The sequence below is a fragment of the Periplaneta americana genome, chromosome 1 (genome assembly GCF_040183065.1).
Source record: "Periplaneta americana isolate PAMFEO1 chromosome 1, P.americana_PAMFEO1_priV1, whole genome shotgun sequence".
Taxonomy (NCBI): Eukaryota; Metazoa; Arthropoda; class Insecta; order Blattodea; family Blattidae; genus Periplaneta; species Periplaneta americana.
This window is the reverse complement of record NC_091117.1, coordinates 113335766-113351123: the sequence shown is the minus strand read 5'-3', so window position 1 is coordinate 113351123 and position 15358 is coordinate 113335766. Positions and strand designations below refer to the sequence as shown.

At 34.9% G+C, this 15358-nt stretch overlaps 1 protein-coding gene across 1 annotated transcript in view; it reads left to right on the top strand.

Moving 5' to 3' along the window:
* Positions 1-14816, top strand: part of LOC138699954 (cytochrome c oxidase subunit 7A, mitochondrial-like) — a 30414-nt gene extending 15598 nt beyond the window's left edge. Inside the window, exon 3 of the mRNA XM_069826189.1 lies at positions 14502-14816. Within this exon, the coding sequence (XP_069682290.1) occupies positions 14502-14642 (141 nt within the window). The 3' untranslated portion in view covers positions 14643-14816. The remainder of the gene's footprint in view (positions 1-14501) is intronic.
* Positions 14817-15358: the final 542 nt, after the last annotated feature.

The window sequence follows — 15358 nt, the reverse complement described above, 5'->3', positions numbered from 1 at the left end:
TGGATCAGCGCCATCATGTCTGCTGGCAAGACGTGGCACATTATGTTTGCATCATCACTCTTTAGCTGAGAATTAGGATGGGTGGGGGGCATTGTCCATAAACAGCATTGCTTCAGCAGGCAACCCTATTTCCTTCAAATGTGCTCTGACTAGGGAATTATTATTCAACATATAATTATTAACGAAATAAACTTTATTATTTCGTTAATAGTGATTATGTCATTAATAACATTATACTATTACTTACGAATTGCACAAAAACTTCGGTAAACCTAGAATTAAAAATACCTTGGCTCATATGGGCACTTTTTTGAACGTAATAATTAACAGACAGAGCTTTCATGTTCATGTTTTTAAATGTGCGAGATTTTTGCAATTTCCCCACGATGAGCAGGGTCAATCGATGCAAACCAGAAGCATTCGAGCACACCATAATTATTATGTGATCTTTCTGCATTTTGAATTCTGGGGCTGCTTTTTCGAACATTGAGGTCAATGTTTCGTCTGGAAGAGCTTTCCTTTATCCCAGTTTCATTACAGTTGTAAACCTGTTCTTGTACCAACTTCCGGGCATTAACCATATTTAAAAATTCTTTTTGATAATTCACGACAATGGCACTGTCAGAACTCAATTTTTCACCTAAATATCCAACTGACGAATTCCGTGACAGTTTTTAAATCTGTGTAGCCAACCAGTGCTTTTGTGAAAGGAAGGATCACCATTTTTTTGTGAAGTTCCATTGCCTTCCCTTGAATGATAGGCTCTGAAAGGGGGACACCTTGAAAACAGGCTTGAATGAACCACTGATAAACGACGGTGTCCAACTGCTCAAGTGATGAATTTTTCATTGTCTTCCTCACTGTTATATTGCTGTCACAATTCTGCAGTTTGGATACATGGCCTTCGATTTTGTCATTCACAGGTGTTTGGCCTACACCATAAATTGATGCGATAGGTTGATGGTAGTGGGTGAATGCGTGGAGTCAGGTGCACTCGGCAGGTGTGGTGTGGAGAGGGGCCCGCTAAACTGCCATCTCTTGCTGTGTGGCTAAACTAACATCACTTCATAATAAAAATCCTGTAAAAATGATAAAAACTTTGGGACTGGCCGGCCTGATGGTTAAGCAAGAAAGACAGTGAATCAGGAGATGGATAATCGAGGTTCTACTGTACTGCATTTGTGTCCATGTGGATTCAGCAGCAAATGGATTTGTTTTAGTTGGTGACCTATTTAGTTCAATGAGAAGTTCTGTTTCATTCAAACTGTAATAATTATAATTAATGACACACTAAAGTTTTGTTACTGTACATTCCCCCATAAGAATATACATAAATATACTTGGATGTCTCCAGATAGATTGACACATAACCAGATAGATCACATCGTGATAGATAAAAGAAGACATACTAGTATAGTAGACATTCGAACCTTCAGGGGGGCAGACTGTAATTCTGACCATTATTTGGTAATTGGAGAACTAAGAGAAAGACTATCAGTAGCCAAGCGAGTAGAGCAACAAGTTAATATTAGAAGATTCAATATTCCGAAATTAAAGGACGAGGAAACTAAGAAACATTATCAGGTCGAAATTTCAAATAGGTTTGCCGTATTAGCAAATTCCGACACAGTTGAGGAAGAGTTAGATGATAATAGCATGTGGGAATATACTTACTTACTTACAAATGGCTTTTAAGGAACCCGAAGGTTCATTGCCGCCCTCACATAAGCCCGCCAGCGGTCCCTATCCTGTGCAAGATTAATCCAGTCTCTATCATCATATCCCACCTCCCTCAAATCCATTTTAATATTATCCTCCCATCTACGTCTCGGCCTCCCTAAAGGTCTTTTTCCCTCCGGTCTCCCAACTAACACTCTGGATTCGCCCATACGTGCTACATGCCCTGCCCATCTCAAACGTCTGGATTTAATGTTCCTAATTATGTCAGGTGAAGAATACAATGCGTGCAGTTCTGTGTTGTGTAACTTTCTCCATTCTCCTGTAACTTCATCCCGCTTAGCCCCAAATATTTTCCTAAGAACCTTATTCTCAAACACCCTGAACCTATGTTCCTCTCTCAGAGTGAGAGTCCAAGTTTCACAACCATACAGAACAACCGGTAATATAACTGTTTTATAAATTCTAACTTTCAGATTTTTGGACAGCAGACTGGATGATAAGAGCTTCTCAACCGAATAATAACACGCATTTCCTATATTTATTCTGCGTTTGATTTCCTCCCGAGTGTCATTTATATTTGTTACTGTTGCTCCAAGATATTTGAATTTTTCCACCTCTTCGAAGGATAAATCTCCAATTTTTATATTTCCATTTCGTACAATATTCTGGTCACGAGACATAATCATATACTTTGTCTTTTCGGGATTTACTTCCAAACCGATCGCTCTACTTGCTTCAAGTAAAATTTCCGTGTTTTCCCTAATTGTTTGTGTATTTTCTCCTAACATATTCACGTCATCCGCATAGACAAGAAGCTGATGTAACCCGTTCAATTCCAAACCCTGCCTGTTATCCTGAACTTTCCTAATAGCATATTCAAGCGCGAAGTTAAAAAGTAAAGGTGATAGTGCATCTCCCTGCTTTAGCCCGCAGTGAATTGGAAAAGCATCAGATAGAAACTGACCTATACGGACTCTGCTGTATGTTTCACTGAGACACATTTTAATTAATCGAACTAGTTTCTTGGGAATACCAAATTCAATAACAATATCATATAATACTTCCCTCTTAACCGAGTCATATGCCTTTTTGAAATCTATGAATAACTGGATGTACTGTACCCTTATACTCCCATTTTTTCTCCATTATCTGTCGAATACAAAAAATCTGATCAATAGTCGATCTATTACGCCGAAAACCGCACTGATGATCCCCAATAATTTCATCTACATACGGAGTTAATCTTCTCAAAAGAATATTGGACAAAATTTTGTACGACGTCAACAAAAGTGATATTCCTCGAAAGTTACCACAGTTGGTTTTGTCCCCCTTTTTAAAAATAGGCACAATTATGGACTCCTTCCATTGTTCTGGTACAATTTCCTTTTCCCAAATAGCAAGTACAAGTTTATAAATTTCGCTATATAATGCACTTCCACCCTCTTGTATTAATTCTGCTGGAATTTGATCGATACCTGGAGACTTGTACTTTTTCAGATTTTCTATCGCAATTTCGACTTCTGAAAGTGTGGGTTCGGGTATAAATGGCTCAGCAGTTTGTATTTCAATTTCGTCCCGATCATTTCTATTTGGCCTATGTACATTTAGTAGTTGCGCAAAATAGTTTTTCCATCTGTTTAGGATTGATGGAGAGTCTGCAAGCAAGTCACCATTCTCATCCTTGATCACGTTTACCCTTGGCTGATATCCGTTCTTAAATTCCTTTATACCCTTATATAAATCTCGAATGTTTTTATTCTTACTATTTGTTTCTACCTCATTCAGTTTTTCCTTCAAGTAACCTCTCTTTTTATTCCTAAGTGTACGACTTGCTTCCCGTCTTTCATTGAAATAATTATCTCTCTTCTCCTCAACTGGATCCTGTAAGAATTTCAATTTTGCCTGTTTCCTTCTTTCTACTACCATGCAACAATCTTCATCAAACCACGGTTTCTTTTTCTTAGTTTCATAATAACCTATGCTCTGCTCAGCTGCAATTTTGATACTATCTCTGATATTTTCCCACACGCTATTAACATCTAATTCTTTCTCAACTTCGTCGGAACTTTCTAAAGTGGCAAACCTATTCGAAATTTCGACCTGATAATTTTGCTTAGCTTCCTCGTCCTTTAATTTCAAAATATTGAATTTAGTAATATTAACTTGCTGCTCTACTCGCTTGGCTACTGATAATCTTTCTCTTAATTCTCCAATCACCAAATAATGGTCAGAATTACAGTCTGCACCCCTGAAAGTTCGAATATCTACTATACTAGTATGTCTCCATTTATCTATCAAGATGTGATCTATTTGGTTGTGTGTCAATCCATCTGGAGAAGTCCAAGTATATTTATGTATATCCTTATGGGGGAATGTTGTACTTTTGACAATTAAATTTTTCGATGTGGCAAAGTTGACTAATCTAACTCCATTGTCACTACTAATTGCGTGTAGGCTCTCTTTTCCAATAGTTGGTCTAAAAATATCCTCCCGTCCTACTTTAGCATTGAAATCCCCCAATAAAATTTTCATGTGATATCTAGGGAACTGATCAAAAGTATGTTCCAATTCCTCATAGAAGCTATTCTTTATATGGTCGTCTTTCTCTTCTGTAGGGGCGTGAGCATTTATAACTATGATGTCGCACCATCTACCCTTAAGTACTAAATATGATAACCTGTCACTGATAAATTCGACCTTTTTTACTGCTGATTTTATTCTTTTATGAACAAAGAATCCTGTTCCTAATTGGTGATTATTGTTTCCTTCCCCATAATACAATAAGTAATCTCCTATTTGTGATATGCCATTCCCATCTAACCTAACCTCTTGTACTCCTACGAAGTCTATTCTATATCTAGCTAGTTCTTTTGCTACTAATGTTACCCCTGCTGTTCTATAAAGACTAGTTACGTTCCAAGTGCCAAATCTCAAAACCTTATTTCTTTGCTGTGGTCGTGCCAGAGAATCAGTCCTATTCCGAGGCTTATTATAGGGATACGTAACAAGCTGTTTTTTACGGTGATGGGTTGTTAGCCCTTCGCCCAACCCCCAAGCTGGAGGACCACCCCTTATCGGATGTGGGAATATATCCGAGATAATATCAAAATTGCAGCTGAGCAGAGCATAGGTTACTATGAAACTAAGAGAAAGAAACCGTGGTTTGATGAAGATTGTTGCATGGTAGTAGAAAGAAGGAAACAGGCAAAACTGAAATTCTTACAGTATCCAGTTGAGGCAAATAGAGATGATTATTTCAATAAAAGACGGGAAGCAAATCATACACTTAGGAATAAAAAGAGAGATTACTTGAAGGAAAAACTGAATGAGGTAGAAACAAATAGTAAAAATAAAAACATTAGAGATTTATATAAGGGGATAAAGGAATTTAAGAATGGATATCAGGCAAGGGTAAATGTGATCAAGGATGAGAATGGTGACTTGCTTGCAGACTCTCACTCAATCCTGAACAGATGGAAAAACTATTTTGGGCAACTACTAACTATACATAGGCCAAATAGAAATGATTGGGATGAAATTGAAATACGAACTGCTGAGCCATTTATACCCGAACCCACACTTTCAGAAGTCGAAATTGCGATAGAAAATCTGAAAAATTATAAGTCTTCAGGTATCGATTAAATTCCAGCAGAATTAATACAAGAGGGTGGAAGCGCATTATCTAACGAAATTTATAAGCTTGTACTTGCTATTTGGGAAAAGGAAATTGTACCAGAACAATGGAAGGATTCCTTAATCGTACCTATCTTTAAGAAGGGGGACAAGACTAACTGTAGTAACTTTCGAGGAATATCACTTTTGTTGACGTCGTACAAAACTTTGTCCAATATTCTTTTGAGAAGATTAACTCCATATGTAGATGAAATTATTGGAGATCATCATTGTGGTTTTAGGCGTAATAGATCAACTATTGATCAGATATTTTGTATTCGATAATGGAGAAAAAAATGGGAGTATAAGGGTACAGTGCATCAGTTATTCATAGATTTCAAAAAGGCATATGACTTGGTTAAGAGAAGTTTTATATGATATTGTTATTGAATTTGGTATTCCCAAGAAACTAGTTCGATTAATTAAAATGTGTCTCAGTGAAACGTACAGTAGAGTCCATATAGGCCAGTTTCTATCTGATGTTTTTCCAATTCACTGCGGGCTAAAGCAAGGAGATGCACTATCACCTTTACTTTTTAACTTCGCTCTAGAATATGCCATTAGGAAAGTTCAGGATAACAGACAAGGTTTGGAATTGAACAGGTTACATCAGCTTCTTGTATATACGGATGATGTGAATATGTTAGGAGAAAATCCACAAACGATTAGAGAAAATAAGGGAATTTTACATGAAGCAAGTAAAGAGATAGGTTTGGAAGTAAATCCCAAAAAGACAAAGTATATGATTATGTCTCGTGACCAGAATATTGTACGAAATGGAAATGAAGATTTATCCTTCGAAGAGGTGGAAAAATTAAAATATCTTGGAGCAACAGTAACAAATATAAATGACACTCGGGAGGAAATTAAACGCAGAATAAATATGGGAAATGCGTGTTATTATTCTGTTGAGAAGCGTTTGTCATCTAGTCTGCTGTCAAAAAATCTGAAAGTTAGAATTTATAAAACAGTTATATTACCGGTTGTTCTGTATGGTTGTGAAACTTGGACTCTTTGAGAGAGGAACAGAGATTAAGGGTGTTTGAGAATAAGGTTCTTAGGAAAATATTTGGGGCTAAGAGGGATGAAGTTACAGGAGAATGGAGAAAGTTACACAACACAGAACTGCACGCATTGTATTCTTCACCTGACATAATTAGGACCATTAAATCCAGACATTTGAGATGGGCAGGGCATGTAGCACGTATGGGCGAATCCAGAAATGCACATTGGTTGGAGGCTGGAGGCGAAAATGTAGATGGGAAGATAATATTAAAATCGATTTGAAGGAGGTGGGTGGGATATGATGATAGAGACTGGATTGGTCTTGCTCAGGATAGGGACCAATGGTGGGCTTATGTGAGGGCGGCAATGAACCTCTGGATTCCTTAAAAGCCAGTAAGTAATATATTATAGTCAGTTGAAAAAAATTTTCAAACCCCTCCAGAACCAAATTCTGGCTGCGCCACTGTATTATCCATCACAGTTTTAAACAACACATTAGCATCGTATTGATATATGAATCACTTTGATTATCATTTACATTGTTGTCTGGAGATCAGGCCTCATGGAATGAGAAAGCAATTACGAAATAATTAACAAGAAGGTTTCACCTTGTTAGATTTAAATTTAAATGTGGGGAATATAAAGACAGAAATGAAGTATATCAAAATTTTATTTCGAATCCCAAACATCCTAGCAGTGCCAACCATGCTGACCATAACAATCACGAACAGCAGCGTTTTTCAACCTTATTCAACATGTGGCTAACTAAAGACGTAATTTAAAGTCCCGCCATAAACCAGTAGTTCCCAACTTGGGGGGGGGGGATAGGAAGGAAAGGATTTTGAGGGTTTTAGAAGGGAATATATTTACTGAATGTTGACTTGTGCTCTTATTTGCTGATGCTGACTCTTGTGGACTCACTTTTTTACTACTCTTTTCACTTTTATTTTTCCAGTTTTTGCTACAACCTTCACTATTATTATTTTCTCGCAACACACTGGTTGAACATAGCTGACAAACAGCATAAATGTTTCATTCAAGTATTCAGTGAATCCCTGCCTCTTTTTCTCTCTAAACTTTCTGTTCTTAAATAACTGTGAAAAAAATCTCCCTATTGTAAATGAGGCTTTCTCTGATGTGTCCTCCCGAGAAGTATGAAAAAGTGGTGATAGTGTAAAGACAATTGCACATTTTTACTTTCTCATTAGAGAAAATATTGTGATGCAAAAAACTGATTTCGAGATTTTCGCATAAATACAAATTTTTATAATTCCCAAAGCTGAAAAAGTGATTTTGGGCATGCTGTCTGTCAGTCTGTGTACAGCGATTTCTCATAAAACATTCAACAGATTTCATTAATTAATATTTAGTACAGGCCTACACAGGGCAATTTATCCAAGACTGCTGCACATGAAGTATAATAGAGTTAGAATAGTATTTAATTGAAGTCAAAAATAGTGATGAACTCGAAACCAATTCTTACATTTTTACTATAAGCTTATATATAATTTTGTTCCCGCATGAGATGATACAAATGACTTGAGAATTATTTCTATTTTTCATTGCAAATATTTCAAGTCCCAGCTGCTCCCAGGCCAAGTTAGGTAGTCACTACTCTTAGTGAAGAATGCTGCCGCATTATTAAATAATTAGCATCCCGTGTTATAAACTGATTTTGTTGTTTGTGTGTGAACCAAAGGAAAGTGTAATATATTTTAATACCCATCTCACTTTTAAATACTGATTTTCGTAAATAAGAAAAGAATGTGTGTATGTATCCAATGCCTACCCACTTCACTTGCATGATTCTGGTTCCGCATATTGCAGATGGATGGCAGGACTGTGACCCATTTTCAAGTTGCACAACATTTCGGTATGTCACACTGTGCATATGTATGTATCGAGTTATGTCGTGCACTAGGGTGAGTGTATGTGTAAATGTAGTGTAGGGGATGGGTGAGGATGATGAATATGAGGAAGGGACAAGGAGAAACCGAAACTCAGTGCTAGCACATATCCTCCTTTTGTCGAATAGCACCAAGGGGGCCACCAGGCTTGACGTCTCTATTCAATGGACAAATCACTATCAACAGTAGCATATACCTTCTCTTCATATGTGCTGTGGAGAGATTTGGGATTTAACCCAGGCATATTAGTGCACAATCTAGTAGGGATTAGAAGTTGTGCACCGCCACCTCTCCTAGTCCCGAGGTAGAAATTTTACACGAAAATCTCTGACCCTGCTGGGAATCGAACCCGGGCTGGCCAGTCTGGAGACAAGTGCACTACCACAGAGCTAACTCTGCGAACTATAGGAAAAGAATATTAAAAATAATTACAGTACACATGGTAACTATTTTATCTAAATTAATTACATATACTTAAGCTGTATTACTAACAAATTAAGTTAAAATCTTAATTTTGTGATTATAGAGAATACTTTTTGTGTGTGATGTCGAAAACGAAAGTTAATCTTTTCATTTGGGTGTATATTAAATTATTACACTTAGTTGTCTTTTGAATAGTACTTTTATAAATAAACTATAAACAGTAATATCATTCACAGCTGATAAAAATGAGTGCATAATACATAAGAAAATGTTTGTGTCATAAAATTGTTTATTTTTTTTCTTTTAACCATTGTTGTATGTTCACACTTCCTCAATATTGATCCATTTTCGTTCCTTTCGCGAACTTAATTGTTAAATTTTGAAACAGCCTATTGTAGTATGTCATTGTTATGCAACATATGGAAAGTATTTTTTTGCTTTATTTCTTGACAAACATTTATATCGCAGTTGCAGTGGCGACTTGTGATATTTTTTTGTTTATGGGATATGAGATTGACGACTGATGACCGAAACAGAAAATAATAATAATAATAATAATAATAATAATAGAACATGCGCAATTAATTTCTTACTACAGTTAAACTCCAAGGCAAACTCCAATATTAACACAGTAAAGAAGTAGGAAATTTAATCAGTGACAAACTTTCTCCTATGACCTATTCCTATAGACTCAATATAATGTTTTTTTTTTTTTTTTTTCTTAATAGCCTAGTTTATGTATGGAAGATATTCAGCTCACATTTTCCCACAGTGAGCTAAGAGATGTCAGTTGCATTATCTTTGACATCTTCCCCGGTGTAAGCATAATATATTTTATCCTTTTAGTTTCTGATGACACAAGTCTAGCGCATGTTTCTTCAGAACTACAATAGTTGTTTGTAAACCTCTTCACCGTTACCCCCCACACTGTCTACAGCTCCATATCCAGTTAACAATGTGCCTAGAGTTTATGGTTGTCAAATACTAATACATAAAATTGAACTGCTGTTTGAATTGTCAGGCAGCTCCAATTGAGAAGAAATGAAATGTTGAAATGTTATTCCATTATTTTGAATTGTAGGTGTGTGATTGTATAGTCAATGAACAAAGATACTGCAAGCTTGTCATGAGATAAATAATCTCTCACTGTGGCTTAATTTAGCCACACTACAGCTGTGAAAATTGAAATTTGATCCTGACGTGCACTTTGTACTTCATCTTGGTATTGGACTGTGAAGTTTTCTGTGAAATCTACCTGTATTACCACGTTTTCACTATCAGCACAATTACGAGTTTTCCTTAAATGTAATGACTGTTGCATTGTCACAAACCAGTGAATGATGACCTATGGCAGCAATGCTTTCAGTATATCCACGATCTCATTTAAGGGACCATTTCGTGCTACCTTTACTGTTTTTCATCTTTAAATGCCTAGCAATTCTTCCGAATTAGCATATGTATCAACACGGGGTTAGCAATATTTATACAAAAACATTTTCAATGTTTCTGTGCTCAGAGACAGACAGTGGACTAAACTAAGGCAAAGATAAGTTCAATTTATTTTAATGTATCATATATTGATTCATTTCTTTTCCATTTTCCTTTAATTTGATTTATTTTTCTGTTATTTGATACTCAGTTTAAATATTACGCATTATTCATGATGGATGTGTAATTAACTCATAACAAAAGTATTTCTACTTTCATTCCTCTTTGAATGCAAGTTTCTTTGGATTTATTTACTGGTTTCGATAATAACATGCTGGAAACAACCCAGTCCATTATTAATCCTGCCTTATTTACTTGAACACTGCGTACCTTGAATGAACAAAGGTTGGATAAGGGAAGTGAGAAGAGATATTATTGTAACTTTAACATGATCCTATTTATATTACTTCATTTAAATAAATACGTAAGTATGACGCAGTTGTTATTCTGCCTCGAAAATCAATGCAGAATTTTCGTTCCAGACATGACGCACTTTCAATTCACAAAAAGTGTCCTTGAATGAAAAAAATGCTTATGTAGTTTTTTTATGACAAATTACATTTTCTAAGAGGAAATAAAGTTTAAAGAAAAAAAATCCAACGGTTAACTTTTTATAGAGGAAAAACGTCAATTTCGTTCTGGACATGACACAGTAGAGTAAACCTTTAGATATCAATGACTGAAATTGCAGTCCATAAGATTTTCGAATCAAACAGGCATTCTAATGACAAGGGAAGTTTTAAAGTTCCTCATGAACTTGGTCCATCATTAAATCATAGTTCCTAAGTATTATATGATAATTAAACTTAATTCATTATTGTCAACTTTCGCAATATAAATTACTTACACTACAATTTTTAAAATTTACTTCAATATCCGTTTTTCCATGCAAAAACACTTTTCATACCCAAAAAGTAGAGTGTTTGAGGATTTCATACATATATGATGCGGTTTGGATAGTTTCGAAAATGGACATGGAGGTTGATATTTTCGTGGAATGACCCTTTTACAAAATTAACTCAACCAGCTAAAATATTAACAGAGTTAGTGATTCCAAGAGTTTTCCTCTCCATATTGGCGATGTTATTTTTCATCACATCAATAAATTTAAGAATGCAGTTATATTGTCAGACTCCAAAGCAGCTATTCTATCAATAGTCTCTAAACACACACCTTCATCTCAAACAGCAGAAATAACTAAAATGCTCTCTCAATTAATAACACTCAATAAAAGAATTGTATTCCAATGGATACCATCCCATTGTGGAATCCTGGGAAATGAGAATGCGGATGCTTTAGCAAAGAAGGGCAGCACTGCTACTTACAGACCTGTTACTAAATCTATGTATTACTCTGTGAAAAGATTTATTAAATCTACATACTTAGACTTCAACAAAAAAAATTTGATAACACAATCTCAAGGGAGAAAATGGAACTCTCTGCATCATAATCCACAGTTAATTCCCTATTTACCACGAAAATCATCTGTGGCTGCATTTAGATTGGCAACAAGCCATGACTGTTTGGCCAAACACCTGCGTAGAATTGGAATATATCAGTCCCCTAACTGCCCATTGTGCAACTCAAACCAAGAAATGGATTCGGAACACCTCAAAATCTGTGCTTCAGTGGCTGACCATGATAATATTTTTGAAAAATATTGGAGTGCAAGAGGTCAAATAACTTTATTGTCAAACGACTGGCATTAGAAAACAACAAAACAACAACATTTTTCATGGTTATTTTAATTTTCAACACATGAATGTTTTTTACTTTTTCGTTAAGAAAGTATTGTACAATATTATAAACACCTATCAGAAGTTCGATGTCAATTTATACAGTATTTGATAAACAAATCAAATACTATTTTCTCGAGTTCCAGTAATCTATGACTATATTAGTGCTTTATTGGATTGTAAAATATGTTAAGATTTTTCTATTGTGGTCGTTTTTCATGCACTTTTCATATATTTATTTATGCACTTCGAATGAGATGAGATCCAAAAATTTGGAAACATGTAGAGAACACAGTGGAATAATATTGTTTTGAAAATAGTCCTCGAATTTCTTTATGATGCTAAAAATATATAGAACAGGTTTTCCTTAATTTTTGCATTGAGTATGACATGGTGAAAAATATGTGCAGAAGAAATAATTCACTATCTACTTTGTACCTTTCAGATAATTTTCTGGTTAAATTAATGTTTATAATTGGAAGAAAAGCTTTACATTTGTTGCTTAATATTGGCAAATTGTTATCTACAGGGAAGAGTTAACTTGTAAAAAATTTTTATCAGTTTAGTGATCTAGTTCTTCTCTGGCACTTACTGATCTCCTTTTGGATCATTACATACAATATGTGGAATATCAGCAGCATGATAGATGATGAAAGTCCTCAGTCCTTTGCTGTAGAAAAGAGAGAGGTTTGCTACATTTTGTCACATGTATCTGCTATAGAGGGATTACTGTTGATAGCACAGTAGTAGTAGTAGTAGTAGTAGTAGTAGTAGTAGTAGTGGTGGTGGTGGCGGCGGCGGCGGCGGCGGCGGCGGCGGTGGCGGGGGGGATGGTGGTGGTGGTGGTATCTATTGCCCTGGCACTTGGAAGTTCTCCATTCGCCTTTTAGCTTTCCAGTATAATTTAGAATTCGAATCTAAAGGATTAGATGCCAAAGTTGGACATTTTCGTAAATGTTCTTGATTCATCAAAGAGTCTTCTAGGTTACACAGGATGCATTTTGGTGAACCAAAAATTCCAGTTTTAAACAGTAATGGCCAGTTAGCATTGGAAATTTTGCTACTGTATCACGTTGAGGAGAATCAGGTATATGTTCTTCTTCAGTAAGCAATACTGACCAAGATTTATTATTACTATTTTCTGGAAATTTCTTTAGAATTTTGACTTTAAATTGTGTTTGTATGAATAATTTGTCACTGTGATAAGAAATTTTTTTCAAGGGTACTTGTAATATTTTAGTTCCTTTCTTTGCCAAACAATCTGCAATCTCATTGCCCATAATACCACAATGGACAGGGATCCATTGGAGATACAGGTTTTTATTTTGTTTTGCCAGTATGTGTACGAATGATTGAATTTCTGCAATTTTGGAATTTGTAGGAATATTGATTGACGTTATGGCTTAGATTGCGGAAATTGAGTCGCTAAATATAACAGCATTTTTGAACATATTAATTTGATAAATAAGTTGTGTTAATGCCCTGTTGATTGCTGCAATTTCTCCATCAAAGTGAGTAGAAGACTTCCTGTAGACAAATAAAAACTGAATAATTTGGAATATATTCCAGCTCCAGCTGGTTCATCATTTTGATATTTGGAGCTGTTTGTATAGCTCAGTATGAATTTACCTATATTGTATATTTTAACTCAGTTTTTATTAAATGTAACACATCTTGCCAATTTTTACTTGACTTACACCTGAATCGTATCTTTTTATACATCTTGATTACACAACTTTTAACAGTATATCACTTTGGAATATGTATTATAGGTCTTTCTCGTGTTAAATTTTACTGTACCTGGTTAACATGTTTCGGCATGCTATTGGCCTTCTTCAGAACTGATAGCAGGTCGAAACATGTTAACCAGGTACAGTAAAATTTAACACAAGAAAGACACATATTCTGTATCTTTTTAATCATAAACTTTTACTGTAATTATACCAAATTGCATTTTTATCAGAATCTTGCAATTGCTAATTTTACTTAAATTTGATTTGAATTACTTAATCTTGTTAATTGTACATTTTTGCTTGTTAGATTCAAATTATTACATCTTCAGTTGGCAATTTTTGTTTGAATTTGATCTAAATTTTTATGTGATTTTGATCGATCAGTTTTTATTTGATTTAGCTCCAGTTTCTTAAGTATCAACTTTGTATATGCAGCATATTAAAAAAAAGTTTCATAAACTGCAGTGATTGATATTCCATTACAATAGAATGATGTAGTCAGTATTGGTATAGTACTTCTGAAATGAAGGCAACTTTAATTCGCCCCCCCCCCCTCCCACTTAATTAAAAATAGCTATTGATTTATAAATCGAAAAATATAAGTATAGGTAGAATACGTTTATTTTTCAAAATCTTTATTTATCAGACTGGATTTAACAAAGTCAGTACAGTGCTTCAGAGGACACTAAAACATTCTTGAAATATAAGAGTTGCCAATTATTATTTGATATCTTAATGTCAGATTTATTGAAGGGATGTTCTGGCTGTCACCTTCCAAAATTTTGGATCCCATTTCGTAAATAATGAACAAAGCTGTAATCTATTTGTGGAACTAATGATTGTGTATCTTCTGACAGATTGCAGATGGTGTCCTAGTATACGTGAAAGGTGGAGTAATGGATAAGATAATGTATCAGTTTACTCTGATCCTTTGTGCAGTTGGTTTAGGTCTTAGTGGAAAAGTGTTGTATGAACTGTCTTATCCTAAGAAGCAATGACTTCTATGTTGAAATGATATTGTTAGTACACCATGTAAATAACTACTATCAATATGCACTTTGTTACCAATCATTCCATGAGGATTATAGAAGTTCTTGACATGGCATGGAACTTGGGTAATATGCATTTCTGTATTGCTAACGAAATAAAAATTACATCCATTTAAAAATTCACATTCCTGTTTTAATTAGTTACATTACCATTACATTATCCAGGTACAATCTGTATATATTTATATGTGTATAACAGAGGATGTTTCTTGAATGTAGCCACCACATTTACTACAGAAGACAGTATTTTGTTTTATTTTACAACTGCTGTACGTTTCTGGAAATGCTTAGAAATAATTATTAGTGTATCATTTGTACGTTTCGTTGACTAAATCTATTTTGTGGGAAAGAAATGGCAGCTGCATTTTAAAAAGATCCTCTGTCTCAGAGCATGACATCAGTTCTACAACAAAGTATTCAGACATATGGCGCATAATAAAGAATTATCGGCCTACCCATAGGTCTCCTTACAAAACAAAGTTCTGAAAGTAATTGTCGTACAATAGCTTTCTCTGATGGATGGCAAGTCAGTTATGCATTAATTTCAAACAGAATGATAGAGTAATTTCTGTGTATAATAAAACTAGCATTTTTTCCAATGGTTTGTTATAAAATTATTTGCAATCCTGTGCTTATCACAGTGTAATATTGAAGGTTTGTATTTC